Below are 15,868 nucleotides of genomic sequence, written 5' to 3' on the forward strand. Positions count from 1 at the left end.
TAGTGTTCGTCAGGGAAGGGTCCAGGGAAGGGGCGGAGTCCGGTGGCCGCACGCGCTCCCCTCTCGGGGCCGGGAGCGAGTGGCGGCGGCGTCTCTTGCGCGGCTCCTTCCTACTCCTGGGTTCCCGGCGCTTCTGGGGGATTCAGCGGCCCGGCATCCTGGCCCGTCAGCCGCCTAACGGGTGCGGCAGTCCTCCTCGACGCTCCCTTCCTGGACCCACGAGGACACCAGCGTGCATGCACGGGGAAGAGACCGGTCTCCCGAGGAGAGGCGCGCTCGGCGTTTAAACGGCGGCGGTGATGAGGCTCTATTCACGTCAGGTGCGCCTCATCACACGCCGCCAGCCCTGCGTGTTCAGCGCCCCTCCTCTCTCACACACCCACTCCCGTCAGGAGCCTGGTGAAGGGCGGCGAATACGGGACGGGGTGGTGATGATGGACAGGGGGGAGGCAGCCGACTCGTTACATCCCCCCCCCCAAGCGACATCCCCGTCCGAGGGTCGCCGCCCACGCGGGAGTGCTACCTTCCTCAACCAGGCTCCAGCGGTCGGAATGGGCGGGGCAGGGATTCCTCTCCGGGCAACTCTCCCTCTCGCACCGCGCCGGAACCGGGACAGAGGAACCGGGTATTAGTTATCAGCCTCAACCAGCCACAGGGTAAATGACAAATAGAAAGAACGTCACTTACCCCTTTGGTGGCTGGGAGGCTGTCCCCGTTCCTTCCTCCGTCCCCTTACGGGCTCGACGGCTTCTTGCGAGCGAGAGGGGATGACGTCATCTGATGTTGCCCAACTGCTCTGTCTAGGCTCCGCCTGCCCGCATTCTCCACCACTGTGGCGGGAGGAGCAAACGACAGACACAGTGGGCGTGGCGTCAAGCCTCGGAGAGGTTTTTATTAAACAATAAGGGGTAAAATAACGTGTCCAAAGGGGAAAAAAGTGTCCAAATAAACGGGGAATCTGGTGTCCCCGTTGTGCCACGGGGCTTGTGCAGGAGGGTAGTGTTCGTCAGGGAAGGGTCCAGGGAAGGGGCGGAGTCCGGTGGCCGCACGCGCTCCCCTCTCGGGGCCGGGAGCGAGTGGCGGCGGCGTCTCTTGCGCGGCTCCTTCCATCTCCTTGGTTCCCGGCGCTTCTGGGGGATTCAACGGCCCGGCATCCTGGCCCGTCAGCCGTCTCACGGGTGCGGCAGTCCTCCTCGACGCTCCCTTCCTGGACCCACGAGGACACCAGCGTGCATGCACGGGGGAAGAGACCGGTCTCCCGAGGAGAGGCGCGCTCGGCGTTTAAACGGCGGCGGTGATGAGGCTCTCTTCACGTCAGGTGCGCCTCATCACACGCCGCCAGCCCTGCGTGTTCAGCGCCCCTCCTCTCTCACACCCCCACTCCCGTCGGGAGCCTGGTGAAGGGCGGCGAATACGGGACGGGGTGGTGATGATGGACAGGGGGGAGGCAGCCGACTCGTCACAATATATATATATAAATATATATATATATATAAATTTATGTCCCTGTTACAATTTTTTTCGTATTTTATTAACATTATTTTTATTTTATTTAATATTTTAAATAATATTTATACATTTCATAGTGTTTCTATGCAATTTTACATCCCCCCCCCTAAAAAAAAATAATAACGAAAGGCAGTAACAATTTGAACAATATTTTGGAAAGACTTCATTAGTTAGGCTAATATTAGTTAACATGAACTAAGACTAAACAATACTTCTACAGCATTTATTAATCTTAGTTAGATGCTATTTACACTAAATGAAAACAGCAGTGCAAATACTAAGTGCAAATAACTATAGATTATATTTAAACTATGTTAAAATACCAGGATTTTCTGCTATTTATACTACTTTTTTTCAAATAGTGGCAATTATCTACACATTAGTATTGTAGAATATTATAAAATGCAATAATAACATATTGAGAGTAAATTCAAATTATTACATGGATGCCACTGTGTTGTATTGGGGCAATATAAGCCCTCCCTACACCTACCCCATGTGATATGAGATCTGAAAATAGAGAGAGAAAAACAAGGGCGGAATCGAACCCGTGTCGATCGCATCAAAAATGATTATAACAGGAGCTTTACTATCTCCGCCTGTAAACTTGTTCATTAATAGGTGTATTTTGTAGTAACTTACATTGATGGGCGGGGTTAGTGTAAATAACTTCTACCAACTATTTGCACTTAGTGTAATAGACAGTCCGTTTTTTAATATTGAGCTGATGTTCAGATATACTTTTTAATAGTTAACTTATTCGAGTCAGTCATAAAAGCCATGTAAACACTGTCACAGACACGAAGATACTTTATTTCATCACTGACTGACAGTTATCACGTTTTCAAGCATTTCAAGTTTTATTGTGTGACTCATAGCAGTGATGTTTAAGCGGGTGAGTTTACTTACTTTATAAATCGTCAATAACGCCACTATTTTCTTCATTCAGGCCAAGAGCCCGCAGGAAACAAGAGGCGGGATTTATCGCATGAGCCAATCACATTCAATCATAACCGATCTTATCCAATCATATCGCGATTGAGGCAGTGCCTCCCACAGACATATATTTATATGCTGCCTCCTCTCACGTGAATTAGGCTACTATGTTGCATATCAGCACAGCTAATCAAATTGATTAAAACGGATCATTATTAGATTATTCCTCACTTAATTAGTAGATTTCAAATCACTGAGAAACATCAACCACAACTCAAACCAGTAGTTGCTTATCATACTATATTTGTAGTTTCCACCTCACATAGTCATGCTAACATGTCCATGTTTTTTTCATACAAATCAGTCACTTTCATCACACTTGCCAAGAGTACTTTATTAGACGATAGTCACTAATGGGTTATGTTAGCGGGAGCATGGAAGTCAGAGCTACTCCAATAAAAAAATAAATGTAAACAGTTTCTAACATAGCACCACAATATCCACAATCATCAGTTTTCCCCCCTTTACTATTTATGCAGTTATTAGGGTCCTCTAAATGGTTGCTAGACTGTGAACAGTGAGTAGTGTCAGGGTGGTACTGAAATGCTGCTTGCTAGCCTGAATTAAAAGAGCCCACCCTGATCCACCCCATGTTCTGATCCAGATTTGATGCAAAGTCTGATTCATACGTTTTAGTAGGCCCTATATATTAGTATTGCTACAACACCACCACTAAAAATGGTGTATACTAAATATTTGAACACTTTATTAGCAAGTTATGTTGATACAAATGCTTGAGTTTACAACTTACAAAAACTGCAGAATTTTCCTCCTCACCCATGGTTGCCTAGGATCACTGCAGAACTCCCCCTGTTCAGTCTCAAAGCTTACAGAAAGAATACATTGTTAAAGACGCACTAAATGTCAGATGCCATTGATTTTTAGTATTGATGTGTGTTTTTTCTAGAGAGCAACTGTGATTCTTACATGACGGCCTTCACACATGGAAGACTTTCCCTTTGCATCCTGAGACTGATGATAGGATCGGTCACCTCTGCTGTGGAGACTTTAGTACAGCATGATTTCACCTCTTCAGCGTCTGCTAAAAAACAAAACAAAAGTAGAGTAATCCACAATATTTTGCAAAGTTAAATCAGAGAGAATACCGTACAAACAGTTTGCAGCACTTTACCTGTTATAGTCCAGATCACAGATGCAATGACCACAACAGCCAAACTCCTCATGAGGATCCTTTGTGTCTCCATGTTCACAGCTGATCTCCAGCTTTCAATGAGAGAATATATTCAAGGTTCTTGTTAGTTTGCCTTAAATAGTAATAAGGGGGAAAAGAAAGAGGAAATTTCATGGGCTACACCCTGTCCATTGAAAGCACATTTATTTTTGTGGATGATTTCTCGTCAGCAAATCTGGATATCTGTGTAGTTTAGTTTGTTTACATGTTTTTGAAAATGATTACATTTACTTCTGTGTCAGCAGCTAACTGCCGAAGGCTTGGAATATAGCAACGCACGTTTTACGCACACATCCAATGTCCAGTCTTCGTGTAGATTTCAATTTAAGATTACTTTATTGAACATAATACAAATACAAACTTGCAATGATGAATGGTGGACAACTTAGCTTCCGGAAGTGTGGTAAAAACTGTAAACTTTCCATGCACCAAGCCTGCTAACTGTACATGAATGAAACAACGACTTAAAAACCCTATGTGCACATACTGCCCCCAAGTGGTGACAGCCCAAAATACACCGACATTAACACATTGGCTCCTACAGCCAAGTAGGGCTTGCTGCATCTTCTAATACATTTGAGGTATGGTTAGGTTTAGAGGTTAGAGTTTTGGAGTAAGGGTTGGGTTAGATTAGGGGTAAGGTTAACAGTGTAACTACACGTTTGAATTAAACCCTTAAAATCCTAAAATCTCTGTTTGACATTTATTTTATAACCTTGCTGTAATTTCGGACATTTTATTTATAATTAGCTAGAAATTTTGGCCTACACACAAACATTGGGTGCGGATATCAGTAGACTTTGCTAATGGTAAAAATTATGTCATGGATGGCAAAGTATGCTTTGCATTGTAGCCTGATCAAATGTTCAGAATGGTTTAAAGAAATTTATATGGATTCCTTCAATTAATAGTCTTAAATAGGATTAAAGACTGGACATTGTTTCAATGTTTGTTTCTCCTGAAAATTTTAATCAGATAAAAGAAAGCAGGTAAGTGAAACATATTGACTAACATTCTCATAAGCTAAAGAAACATCTAGGTTTTTTTTTTTTAAATAATGAAATGAACACAGTAATGTCATGGTTATAAAAGTCTTTGAGATTAGCAGTGTTGGGCAAGCTACTTGGAAAATGTAGTGAGCTAAGCTAACAGTTACTCCTCATTAAATGAAGCTTCACTACACTAAAGCTACAGCCCTGGTAAATGTAGCAAGCTGAGCTACAGCAACTTGGCAAAAGTAGTTTACTACATCGAAGCTATTTTTTTTTTTTTTTTAATAATTGTTATATTGAACCATCATACCAAGTTAATGCTCTCTCAGTGATCAATCAAACTGTCAGTCTAGCAGATAGACAGGCATAATAGTTCAGGTAAATTGTTTATTCAACAACTGTTCCAAACCAATTTGGCAACAAAAATCCGTATCAAGTATACTTGATATACTGAAGTATATTGATATACTGTATACAGGGCCGGATTTACCTTATATTGTAACATTTTTACCTTATTTTGTGACATTCAGAAATTATGGCTGTCAGCTGGAAACCTCCTATTGGTAGTTGGTATTGTGGCTTTATTTTATACAGATACATTTATATAAATGGTAACACTTCACAATAAGGTTAATTAGTTAACATTAGTTAACTAGTGTAGTTAACATAAACTAATAATGAACAATTCTTCTGCAGTATTTAATAATGTTGATTTCAACATTTACTAATGCATTATTACAGTTTTTCTCAGCTGCTTTGGTGCATTTCTCAGATCAAAAATGAAATTCTCAAAACTACTTGTTCAAGCTCCACATTGTCAGGGAACTGTTGTGTGTCTGTCATGTGTTCCTGCCCCTTGTGCCCATATTTGGTTTGTTTCCTGTCCTTGTCATATGTAATCATCAGTTAATTCTTGTCTAGCCGTGTTCGTCTCATTAGCGTGTGTATTTAAGTTCCTGCCTGTTGAGTTTCGTGCTGTCTGGTCTACTCGTTATCCCCGGTGTTGGATGTCTGTGTCTTACCCTGCCTTGCCTTGTCTTGCCCTGCCTTGATGTCCTCAGTAAAGACATATTTGAGTTTCTATCCTCGTCTGCGTGTTCCTGGTTCCTCCCTCGTGTGTGCACCGTGACAGAAGACCAGACCTAAACAGTAAGCGGCGCCCCTTCACCTCGTTTTGTTTTCCGTTTTTTAAAAGTCTTTTTGTTTGTTCCTGTTTCGTCTGTCCCTCGCGGCATGGAAGTCGCCGCTTGTCATCCTGCCTTAGCCCGCGTCAAGTGGGCGTGGGAGTTTGGTGGGATCACCGCGAGTGCCGCGAGTCCGCTGGCCGCGAGCCCTCAAGTCAAGCCCGCGGGATCGCCGCTGAGTCAAGCCCGCCGATCGCGGGAGATATCCGCCGCTGCCCGCGGCTATCCCAACCTCGCCGCTCACACCGAGCCCGCCGTTCGCGGGAGTTCACGCCGCCGTCCGCGGCACACCGAGCCCGCCGTTCGCGGGAGTTCACGCCGCCGTCCGCGGCACACCGAGCCCGCCGTTCGCGGGAGATCACGCCGCTATCTGCGGTTCACCCAAGTCCGCCGTCCGTGGGGAAAGCCAACCCACCGTCGGCGGCTTCACCGAGCCCGCCGTTCGCGGGAGATCAACGCTGCCGTCCGCGGGGAAAGCCAACCCGCCGTCGGCGGCTCCCCCTGTTCACGCCGCCGTCGGCGGCTCCCCCTGTTCACGCCGCCGTCCGCGGCTCCCCTGTGCACGCCGCCGGTCCGCCTCTGACTCAATGCCCGCCGGTCCGCCTCTGACTCAATGCCCGCCGGTCCGCCGCTGACTCAAGCCCACCGGATTGCCGCTGACTCAAGCCCACCGGATTGCCGCTGACTCAAGCCTGCCGGTCGCCGATACCCTCTCCGTGGATCAAGTCCACATGTCACGGCCAGGAGAGCCGTGTTTGTGTTCGTTGTGCCCACAGGAACATTTTAAACTTACCTTGTCGTGTCATGTCTTGTCCATGGAGACTCGTCTGGGGCAGGCGGCTCCTTGAGTTGTGGCCATGGAGGCCAGTCGCAGCCGCTTGCCCCCCCTGTCGCAGAAGTGGAGGAGGTCGCTGAGGGACCCTGTGAGGGCCCCTGACTCCTCGTCATGCCCAGAGGAAGACTCAGCTTCCTAGCCAGCCCAGGAGGGCTTCTGGTTCCTGTGGGATGTCCTGTCGTGTTTGTCTGACCCTGGGGGGGTTCATGTCGTGTCTTGTACTGTTTTGTTTGTCTAGCCCCGGAGGGCTCCTGATACCCCCTGGATTCCCCATGGAAATTTTGGGGGGGGGGTAGTAGAGCTCTGGGTGGAGTGGGTGGGCCGAAGAAGGATGCCATGGCCACAGTTACCACCTGCCATGGCCTCCTGAGCTCCCTGCTCCGCCATGGGTCCTGTCTGTCTGTTCCGCTCTGGAGGTCCCCGTCCTGTGGTCCGTGTCTGTCCTGAGAGGCCTCCAGAGCGCCCACCCCCCCCTCCCTGATGGAACTGTTAAGGCTCGGGACGAGCCTTTCGGGAGGGGGGAGTTATGTCAGGGAACTGTTGTGTGTCTGTCATGTGTTCCTGCCCCTTGTGCCCATATTTGGTTTGTTTCCTGTCCTTGTCATATGTAATCATCAGTTAATTCTTGTCTAGCCGTGTTCATCTCATTAGCGTGTGTATTTAAGTTCCTGCCTGTTGAGTTTCGTGCTGTCTGGTCTACTCGTTATCCCCGGTGTTGGATGTCTGTGTCTTACCCTGCCTTGCCTTGTCTTGCCCTGCCTTGATGTCCTCAGTAAAGACATATTTGAGTTTATATCCTCGTCTGCGTGTTCCTGGTTCCTCCCTCGTGTGTGCACCGTGACACACATCATCTAGTCACTTGTGTGCATATCATAAAAGCAGTTTCCCATTCTTTTGAACAAGTTGCATTTGCTTTGGTACCATAATGCAATTGATTATGTACATTTGTCTGCGGTTTCCTACATGTCATGTTGCTTAAAATGTATTATATAGTTCTCTGTGCAGTCTTACCCTCCAAAACATCTAGTCATTAGTTCATCGTATGAGTCATTAAATGCAAAATGGTTCATCTAGTTGTCATAAACTGTCAAGCATATTTTCTACACATTTCTATTAGTGATTTTGTAAATTTTCCATGAACTGTGCAGGTGAATCTTGACTTTCACTAAAGAAGAGAATGTAGAGCAACTAATGATAAACCAGTTCTCTGAAATTCCTCATACAGTGGTGCATGCAAAAGCAAAGCTCTGTCTGTTTGCCTTTCTAATTTTGTATTTATGCCTTTGTGCCCATATTTCTTTTTCTTTTCTATGTTTCAATGACATTGTATTTTTTTTGTCAGCTCACTAGTAAAAGTGTAACTGTAAATCCTATTCAGTCTCTTTCAATCAATATCCCACATACAATAATGTGTAAATGTGTACTTCTGAAATGAATATATGACATACATAATGTCACGCTCCCTCTGGGAGCAGGGAAAGGCAGAGGCGAGCAACTTCTCTTCAACACAGACTTTAATGAAGCAAACTTAGGAATCACAGGAACCGTGGAGACATCAACTGAAGAGAGGGGTTTGACGGTCAGACTGGACACAGAGGCAGGGAAACACAGGGTTTAAGAACAGGGCGGTGCCCGTTCCAGGGGCCATGGCGGGTCAGGGGACTCGGGAGGCCATGGCGGGTCAGGAGACTCGGGAGGCCATGGCGGGTCAGGGGACTCGGGAGGCCAGGGCGGGTCAGGGGACTCGGGAGGCCAGGGCGGGTCAGGGGACTCGGGAGGCCAGGGCGGGTCAGGGGACTCGGGAAGCCACGGCCTATTTTTTTCGGGTCGTGTGGCCTTGGCCCTTGGCCCGGCCACACAGGCTGTGACCCTCTTACCCCCCCCCAAAATTTTCTTGGGGAAGCTCCCCCCTGGGAGCCACAGAGGAGCGGACTCTGTCGGGCGCTCTTGCAGCGCGGACTCTGTCGGGCGCTCTTGCAGCGCGGACTCTGTCGGGCGCTCTTGCAGCGCGGACTCTGTCGGGCGCTCTTGCAGCGCGGACTCTGTCGGGCGCTCTTGCAGCGCGGGGCTGGACAGAACCAGCGGGAACGTGCGTGGAGCCGGCACGGGAGGGCACGTGCGAGGAGCCGGCACGGGAGGGCGCTCGGGAAGCGCGGACACCTGGGGGCGCTCGGGAAGCGCGGAAACTTGGGGACGCTCTTGAAGCGCAGCCACTTGGGGACGCTCTTGACGAGCTGGGCTGGACGGAACCAGCGGGAACTCAGGAGGGCACGTGCGTGGAGCCGGCACTGGGGGGCACGTGCGTGGAGCCGGCACTGGGGGGCGCTCGGGAAGCGCGGACACTGGGGGGCGCTCGGGAGGCGCGGACACTTGGGGGCGCTCGGGAGGCGCGGACACTTGGGGGCGCTCGGGAGGCGCGGACACTTGGGGGCGCTCGGGAGGCGCGGACACTTGGGGGCGCTCGGGAGGCGCGGACACTTGGGGGCGCTCGGGAGGCGCGGGGCTGGATGGAACCAGCGGAGACGAAGGAGAGCCGGACGGAACCAGCGGGAACTCAGGAGGGCTGGACGGAACCAGCGGGAACTCAGGAGGGCTGGACGGAACCAGCGGGAACTCAGGAGGGCTGGACGGAACCAGCGGGAACTCAGGAGGGCTGGACGGAACCAGCGGGAACTCAGGAGGGCTGGACGGAACCAGCGGGAACTCAGGAGGGCGCTCTTGAAGCGCGGGGTTGCGGGGGTGCTCTGGGCTGAGGACAGCAGCAGTGCTGGGAAGAGTTGGGTGGCAGGAACATTTGGCAGGGTATGTGGAGGGTCCTGGCGAGCGGTGAGCTGGTGAGGCCGGGTTGTTCTCGGGTTGGGTTGGACGAAGATCGGTTTGACATTCTTCGACTTCGAAATCAATGCCATGTACATTGAGGACATAATTTATCAGCCCGATAAGGGAAAAACTGGACGTGGGGATATCGCAGCTGATGACATCTTTGTCCAACCCAAACCGAAAACACACACCGAGCGAGGCGTCAATCCAGCTCACCTCGTTGGAAACCTCAAGAAACTCCTCTACATACTCTACCAACTCCCGACCATCCTGCCGCAGACACCAAAGCCTGTCTTCAGCCATAGTGTTGTTGTAGGTCCAGTCTTCTGTCACGCTCCCTCTGGGAGCAGGGAAAGGCAGAGGCGAGCAACTTCTCTTCAACACAGACTTTAATGAAGCAAACTTAGGAATCACAGGAACCGTGGAGACATCAACTGAAGAGAGGGGTTTGACGGTCAGACTGGACACAGAGGCAGGGAAACACAGGGTTTAAGAACACAGGGAAATAAGGAACAGGTGTGGACTAATCAAACACAGGGCTAGGGACTAATTAAACAATGATGACAAACGAGGACAGGAACAGGAAGGCCAAATATGGGCACGAGAGGGGAACCACAAGACAAGGACTGACACATAAGAAGTGCAGCCTTCTGCATTTCAGTACAGTGGCTGTCATCCAAACTGTTCCCATAGTTTACATCAGGTAATACTAACAGAGTGCACTGTTATATTGACAACATGACTAAGCATTTTGACTATCTTTTTTTTATTCTGATGGCACTAATTTGTTCATTGACATAAATACTTACTTTTGAGAGATGAACTAATGATTTTGAAAAAGTTACAGCTAGGGTTTTGCAGGTAATCCATTGTGTGGTGCTGTTTGTATGAATTGTTTTGAGAAATGCACATATTAAGGATGTTGTGTTTGTTAACATTAGTTAATGCACTGAACTAACATGAACTACCAATGAATGACTGTATTTTCATTAACATTAACAAAGATGAATAAATACTGTAATAAATGTATTGTTCATTGTATGGTCATGTTAGCTAACATTAATTAAATCTTATAGTGTTAGCATATGTATAGGCCTGGCTACATTTATTTGCATCGTTACATGCGTGATATTATTAACATTTCCCTAAAATCAAGTTTAAGCTTTTGACCAACAAATGTTTTTTTTTTTGCAAACAAGCTGAAAAGCTCCTTCATTCACGAGAGAGGCGGGAGGAATAATGAGGTTTGACTGACAGTTTGAGGAGGTTTAGGGCGGTGGCGTCACTTACTGATCCAGGATCAGTGATCCTTAGCTGTAATATTTATGATTTGAACTTGACTTTCAGAAATGCTTTGGATAATGTGACGTTAGCGTTTGTTGACGGTACCGCGCTACTTGATAAAAAAAGAGCTTAGCTACTGAAAAGCTATTTGATTCAGAAAACAGCGACGCTACCACCACGTTACTGAGAAATGTAGTTAAACTAGTAGCGTCACTACTTGTAGCGACGCTACTGTCCATCACTGGAGATTAGACTGTGTACAGAGAGCTTATATTATAGCATCACGAATGGATGTGGTCTTCTTTAAGGAGGGCTTTGTACCTTTGACACATCCTTTTAGCAGTTGACAAAACTGATGTAAATGCAACAAACCACAAAGAGAGAGAGAGAAAATGATCCTGATACAGATAATATGTGAGTATGGGAAGTTCTCAAATGCTCTATTTTCTGTGATGCTATAGATATTTTTTGATAAATTGCTTGTGATTTTCCTTGTTTGTAAATTAGTTTTGATAAATACCTCTGCTACATGATTAAATGTAAATAATCACAATGATCCAGACTGTCAAGTGATCACTGTCAAGTACGTTTTTCTTGGATTCACATTTTCCATATCAGTCAAATTATTTTATCGTTTCATTTTCAGGTTTCAGTGTCTTAATGATTGTTACTAAAGGATCATCAGTGAAAGTTCATCCAGGAGGAAACACAACACTCCCCTGTAGCTTTAAAGACGATAAAGAGATTACCTGGATCATCACAGATGGAAACCAAACATTTGTCAGAATTCTGAGACTAGAATATGGTTATGGCACAGATTATAAACCTGAGCCCTCCAATATTCACCCCAGTTACGCAGGTCGGATAAGAGCTCTCAGTTCATCCACAAACACTCACTCTCTGCTTCTGATGAACATCACTGACACTGATCTCATGCTCTACTGCTGCATGGACTATAAGAATGAGCAAACTTACTGCACAAAACTGGACTATGAAGGTAGGATTATTTTCTTTATATTTTTCTATTAAACACAAATTTATTAATTTATTAATTTATTATACACAAATTTTATATTTAATTATTATTTTTTATTTAATATCAGCCTAAAATAAAAGAAAAAAATGTGACCACTGACTTAATTTAGCTTCCTATGAATCAAAACTTATACTAAATTAGAAATCTAATTTTATGTGTTGTGTGTAGAAGTGAGCAATGCAGATGTTGATCAGCAGGATACAGTTACTATCAGTCATGAATCAGCGATCACTGATATCATCCCATGGCTGCCTGTGATCTGTGTGCTTCTGCTACTGTTACTGGTGTCAAGTGTCTATGTGTGTTGGAGAGGAACAGGACTGTGGAAAGGTGATTTCCATTTAAGTTTAGATGGCATTAAAATACCATTAATTTACATTACATTTTCTGTGTAATTGTGCTCTCAATTACAGGTTTTGCAAGAACTAATGACCTGCACCAGGACTGGATTCACAATAGTGTTCAGGTCAGAAGCTCTCATTAGTTTGCTATAAGATTGCATTTACCACACGTATCACATTCTCTTTTTTCTTGCTTTCCAGGATAATATAAAGTTGGGTCATATTTGGATGAGTCAAGATGATTGGACACTGGCTGAAGTTATTTATACACCACTAAATAATATTTTTTGAATAATCATTTCAAATTTCCTTTATATAGCCTACCTAACATCTTTTGTGCTCATACACATTATATTGCCTTTATTGAATTGTATCACATTGAATGTTAAAATTAAAAAGCTATGAAGGAACTTTTCTTCAACTATGTGTAAAATACTCTTTTAACGTAAGCATATGTATTGCTTAGCATCACCTGTACTGTTGTCTCGTAGCTCTGATATTGTTGTGATTATTTGACATCATAAAGCACCTCTTTCAGACTAAACCTTTAACACCATTAGTTTGATGGATACTGTTATTAGTGTGAAATAAGCAAGAAGGAGTTGCACTCTAATTAGAAAAACCCTCTTAATAAAGTTCATACAAACAAAATGAAATGTGGGTGTCTGAAGGCAACCACTTTATAAGCTTTATATTCGACAAATATTCTGTTCTGTGGCAGTTAAACCACATCCTGTTTTTCATTGCTATCAGTCATGATAGTCATTTATAACTCAATACAGTGCTTTATCACAATGAACCACTAATGGGAGAAATGTACTGTGGTATCTGTGCTACAGGCCACAGCAGGTTCAGAGAGCTTGTGACCGTTTCAGAGACCAACAAATGGAGAGATGGTCACAGCACTGAGAATGCAAATGGGCTGCTTATATGAATTTAATTCATTACATGTTTTCATTATGAATAAACATTTAATTAGTTCTAAAAAACAAACTTGTGAATTTTAAAAACATCCAAAGTTTGTTAAACAACAATTTTCTTTAGATGAAATAGTGAAGTCATGTCACCTTTATTATAAGATTGTTTCAAAGCAGCTTTACAGTGATAAACATAAAAATAGTGATTCAGTGAAGCAAACAAAATTCAATTCTGCTGTAAAGCAGCTCTAAAAAGACAGACAATAGTAAATAGTAATTATTCACTTGAAATCAGTTTAGTGTTGATTAAGTTTGGTTCATTAACTGTAAAGTCCATCAATTTTTGAATGAGGTTAATTTATCTATAAAGCAACTCTGGAGAAAACGATGTCATCATCAAGCTCAGTTCAGTTCTCATTCAATAATATCCATACAGTCAATAATAATCAATAATATTGCCAAATATCACATGTCCCCAGAAAACCAAGCTCATTTTGGGGACCAGTTCTCCTCTGACCAGACAATCTTTTGAGTGATGGATTGCTTGCGGTTCAGTCTGAACATTTCACTTTAACTATATCTCAGCAGGTATGAATAGGCCTCTCTGATTAAGAGCATTTTTGACACCTAGTGGAGGAATTGCTCTCTATGTTTTCAGATTCCAAAATGAATGACTAAAATTCCCACTCATTTCTGGTTCTTTTCCACTGATTTTTCATGATTCTGTCCAAATCAAACAAATCATGCATGCGCTGAGCTCGTTTCGAAGCGGTATCTACCTCTGTAGCTCGATACTTAACACAGAAAACAAGACGAGCAGTGGATTGAATATTTGCTTGCGGTCAACTGAAAAAAACCCAAAGGTGTCCGGTTGGTTGTCCGCACGCGCCGCTTTTAGATGCCATCACTGCACTGCAACAGGAGGTAGGTTATTTTTTAAAACATAATTTTGAGAAAATGTGTGAGTAAAATAAATATTTTGAGCAGTTTGTTTCCCAGTTTCCCTTTTAGAAGGGTGCACTCGTGACCCAGTAGACCAGTGGTGTCAAACTCAGTTCCTGGAGGGCCACAGCCCTGCAGAGTTTAGTTCCAACCTTGCTCCAACACACAAACCATGTAGTTTTCAAATAAATCTGAAGGACCTGATTAGTTGGATCAGGTGTGTTTAATTAGGGTTGAAGCTAAACTCTGCAGGGCTGCGGCCCTCTAGGAATTGAGTTTGACACCCCCGCTGTAGACCTATGATTGAAAATGATCTGGGTTACTTAGGCCAGAAGTCTTCAACCCTGCTCCTGGGGACCCAATCTCCTGGATAGTTTATTTCCAACCGGCTTCAGCACACCTGCCTGCAATATTCAAGCAGTCTTGAGGAGATTGATTGGCCGCTTCAGGTGTGTTTGATTAGGGTTGTAGCTAAACTCTGGTGGGTCCCCAGGAACAGGGTTGAAGACCTCTGACTTAGGCTATATCAGGGATAGGCAACGTCGGTCCTGGAGAGCTGATATCCTGTAGCGTTTAGCTCCAACCCTAATCAAACACACCTGAACAAGCTAATCAAGGTCTTCAGGATCACTAAGGCCGTTTCTCAATATGCGTACTTGTCTGTACATGTGTTCTTGTGGACTTGTGAAACGTCATCAGTCGCTGCCCAAGTACTGTTCCAATTCAAAGTTCACATCTAGCCAAGTCCAGTTCAAATCCCCGGATGTGTTCTTGATCCGCCCCTTTTACCGAGGATGCATCGAGAGGTGACTTGTGCGGACTTGATACGGGCCATAACCCAGAATTCAGTTCGTCCTCCCGTCCTCGAGAGTTCGTTCTTCCGAGTCGAACTTGGCAAGTCCAAACTCGAAAGGACGGAAGTCCAGACTCTGCGAACTTGGTATTGAGAAACGGCCTAGGGCTGCAGACAGGTGAGTTTTGTTCAGGGTTGGAACTAAACTCTGCAGGACATCGGCACTCCAGGACTGACAGACGTTGCCTATCCCTGGGCTATTTAATGTAGTACAGATGCACTTTTACTTTTTGTATTTGAATGATTTTGCTCTTGTGTGTGCACTTTACATGTTACATAATTAAATAATTATTTATTAATTTTATTATTACACATAAAATGAATTTAAAGTATTAATAAAAAATTATAATAGTATCTTATTGATTCTAAAACAACATTGCACAATACATTAATATTTTCTCTTGTTGTATAAGCAACACTTCAAAGTTTGAAAATACATCTTCCAACAGATCCCTATTTCCCTAAAAAAAAAGAAAACTGTCTGCACCTGCAAATAATTGTTAACTATTTCTTTAATTATTCAGCTTAAATATGATTAAATACAATCAAAACTATTACAGCGAACAGGCTGGATTGTAAGTAAGCCGCTTGAATGGTTATTTGTATAAAACAAAGCGATTAGGAAAGATGATGTTATGAGATTTTTTATCAGTACATAAGCATTAAGATGTCATTAATATTAGAGTACCTTTCAGACGGTTTTGAATCCTGGGAGCTTTTGGATCAGAGCAGAACTTTTCCTTCTCTGTGTAGAATCTGCAGGAGATAAATAAAAATGAAATGAAATGAACACAATATCATGCATATTAACTTCTGTGAAATAACAGCTCGCTCCAACTCGAATGGGACGACGATCTGAAAGAGAGACAGAGATTAAATCTCCATCATACTCATATTGTGTGTAGACTGTATATGTGCGAAAACTAAACGGTTGTGATCTTGATAAGGGCTCAAAGAAAACATAACA

General features: G+C 44.7%; 2 protein-coding genes across 2 annotated transcripts; one reads left to right on the forward strand and one right to left on the reverse strand.

The window, feature by feature from the left end:
- Positions 1 to 3,428: 3,428 nt before the first annotated feature.
- On the reverse strand, positions 3,429 to 3,710 carry LOC306865312 (uncharacterized protein; the record flags this gene model as incomplete). Its single annotated transcript, XM_079409861.1, has 2 exons — positions 3,429 to 3,547; positions 3,638 to 3,710. 2 exons carry the CDS (start codon positions 3,708 to 3,710, stop codon positions 3,429 to 3,431), a joined length of 192 nt encoding a protein of 63 aa, XP_079265987.1.
- Positions 3,711 to 11,076: 7,366 nt separating this feature from the next.
- On the forward strand, positions 11,077 to 12,737 carry LOC306864620 (uncharacterized protein). The gene is made up of 5 exons (XM_079408736.1): positions 11,077 to 11,226; positions 11,459 to 11,809; positions 12,017 to 12,178; positions 12,262 to 12,314; positions 12,391 to 12,737. Exons 1-5 carry the CDS (start codon positions 11,205 to 11,207, stop codon positions 12,478 to 12,480), a joined length of 678 nt encoding a protein of 225 aa, XP_079264862.1. The 5' UTR covers positions 11,077 to 11,204; the 3' UTR covers positions 12,481 to 12,737.
- The last annotated feature ends 3,131 nt before the right edge of the window (positions 12,738 to 15,868 follow it).

This window comes from Barbus barbus (assembly GCF_936440315.1).
Source record: "Barbus barbus genome assembly, chromosome: 46".
Classification (NCBI taxonomy): domain Eukaryota; kingdom Metazoa; phylum Chordata; class Actinopteri; order Cypriniformes; family Cyprinidae; genus Barbus; species Barbus barbus.

What these genes read in the sequence shown, in the direction of transcription:
- LOC306864620 (XM_079408736.1), top strand. Translation starts at nt 11,205, where the DNA reads ATGATCCTGATACAGATAATAT. An exon ending in CACAAAACTGGACTATGAAG is followed by an intron (nt 11,810 to 12,016) that starts GTAGGATTATTT and finishes TGTTGTGTGTAG; the next exon opens with AAGTGAGCAATGCAGATGTT. An exon ending in GGATTCACAATAGTGTTCAG is followed by an intron (nt 12,315 to 12,390) that starts GTCAGAAGCTCT and finishes CTTGCTTTCCAG; the next exon opens with GATAATATAAAGTTGGGTCA.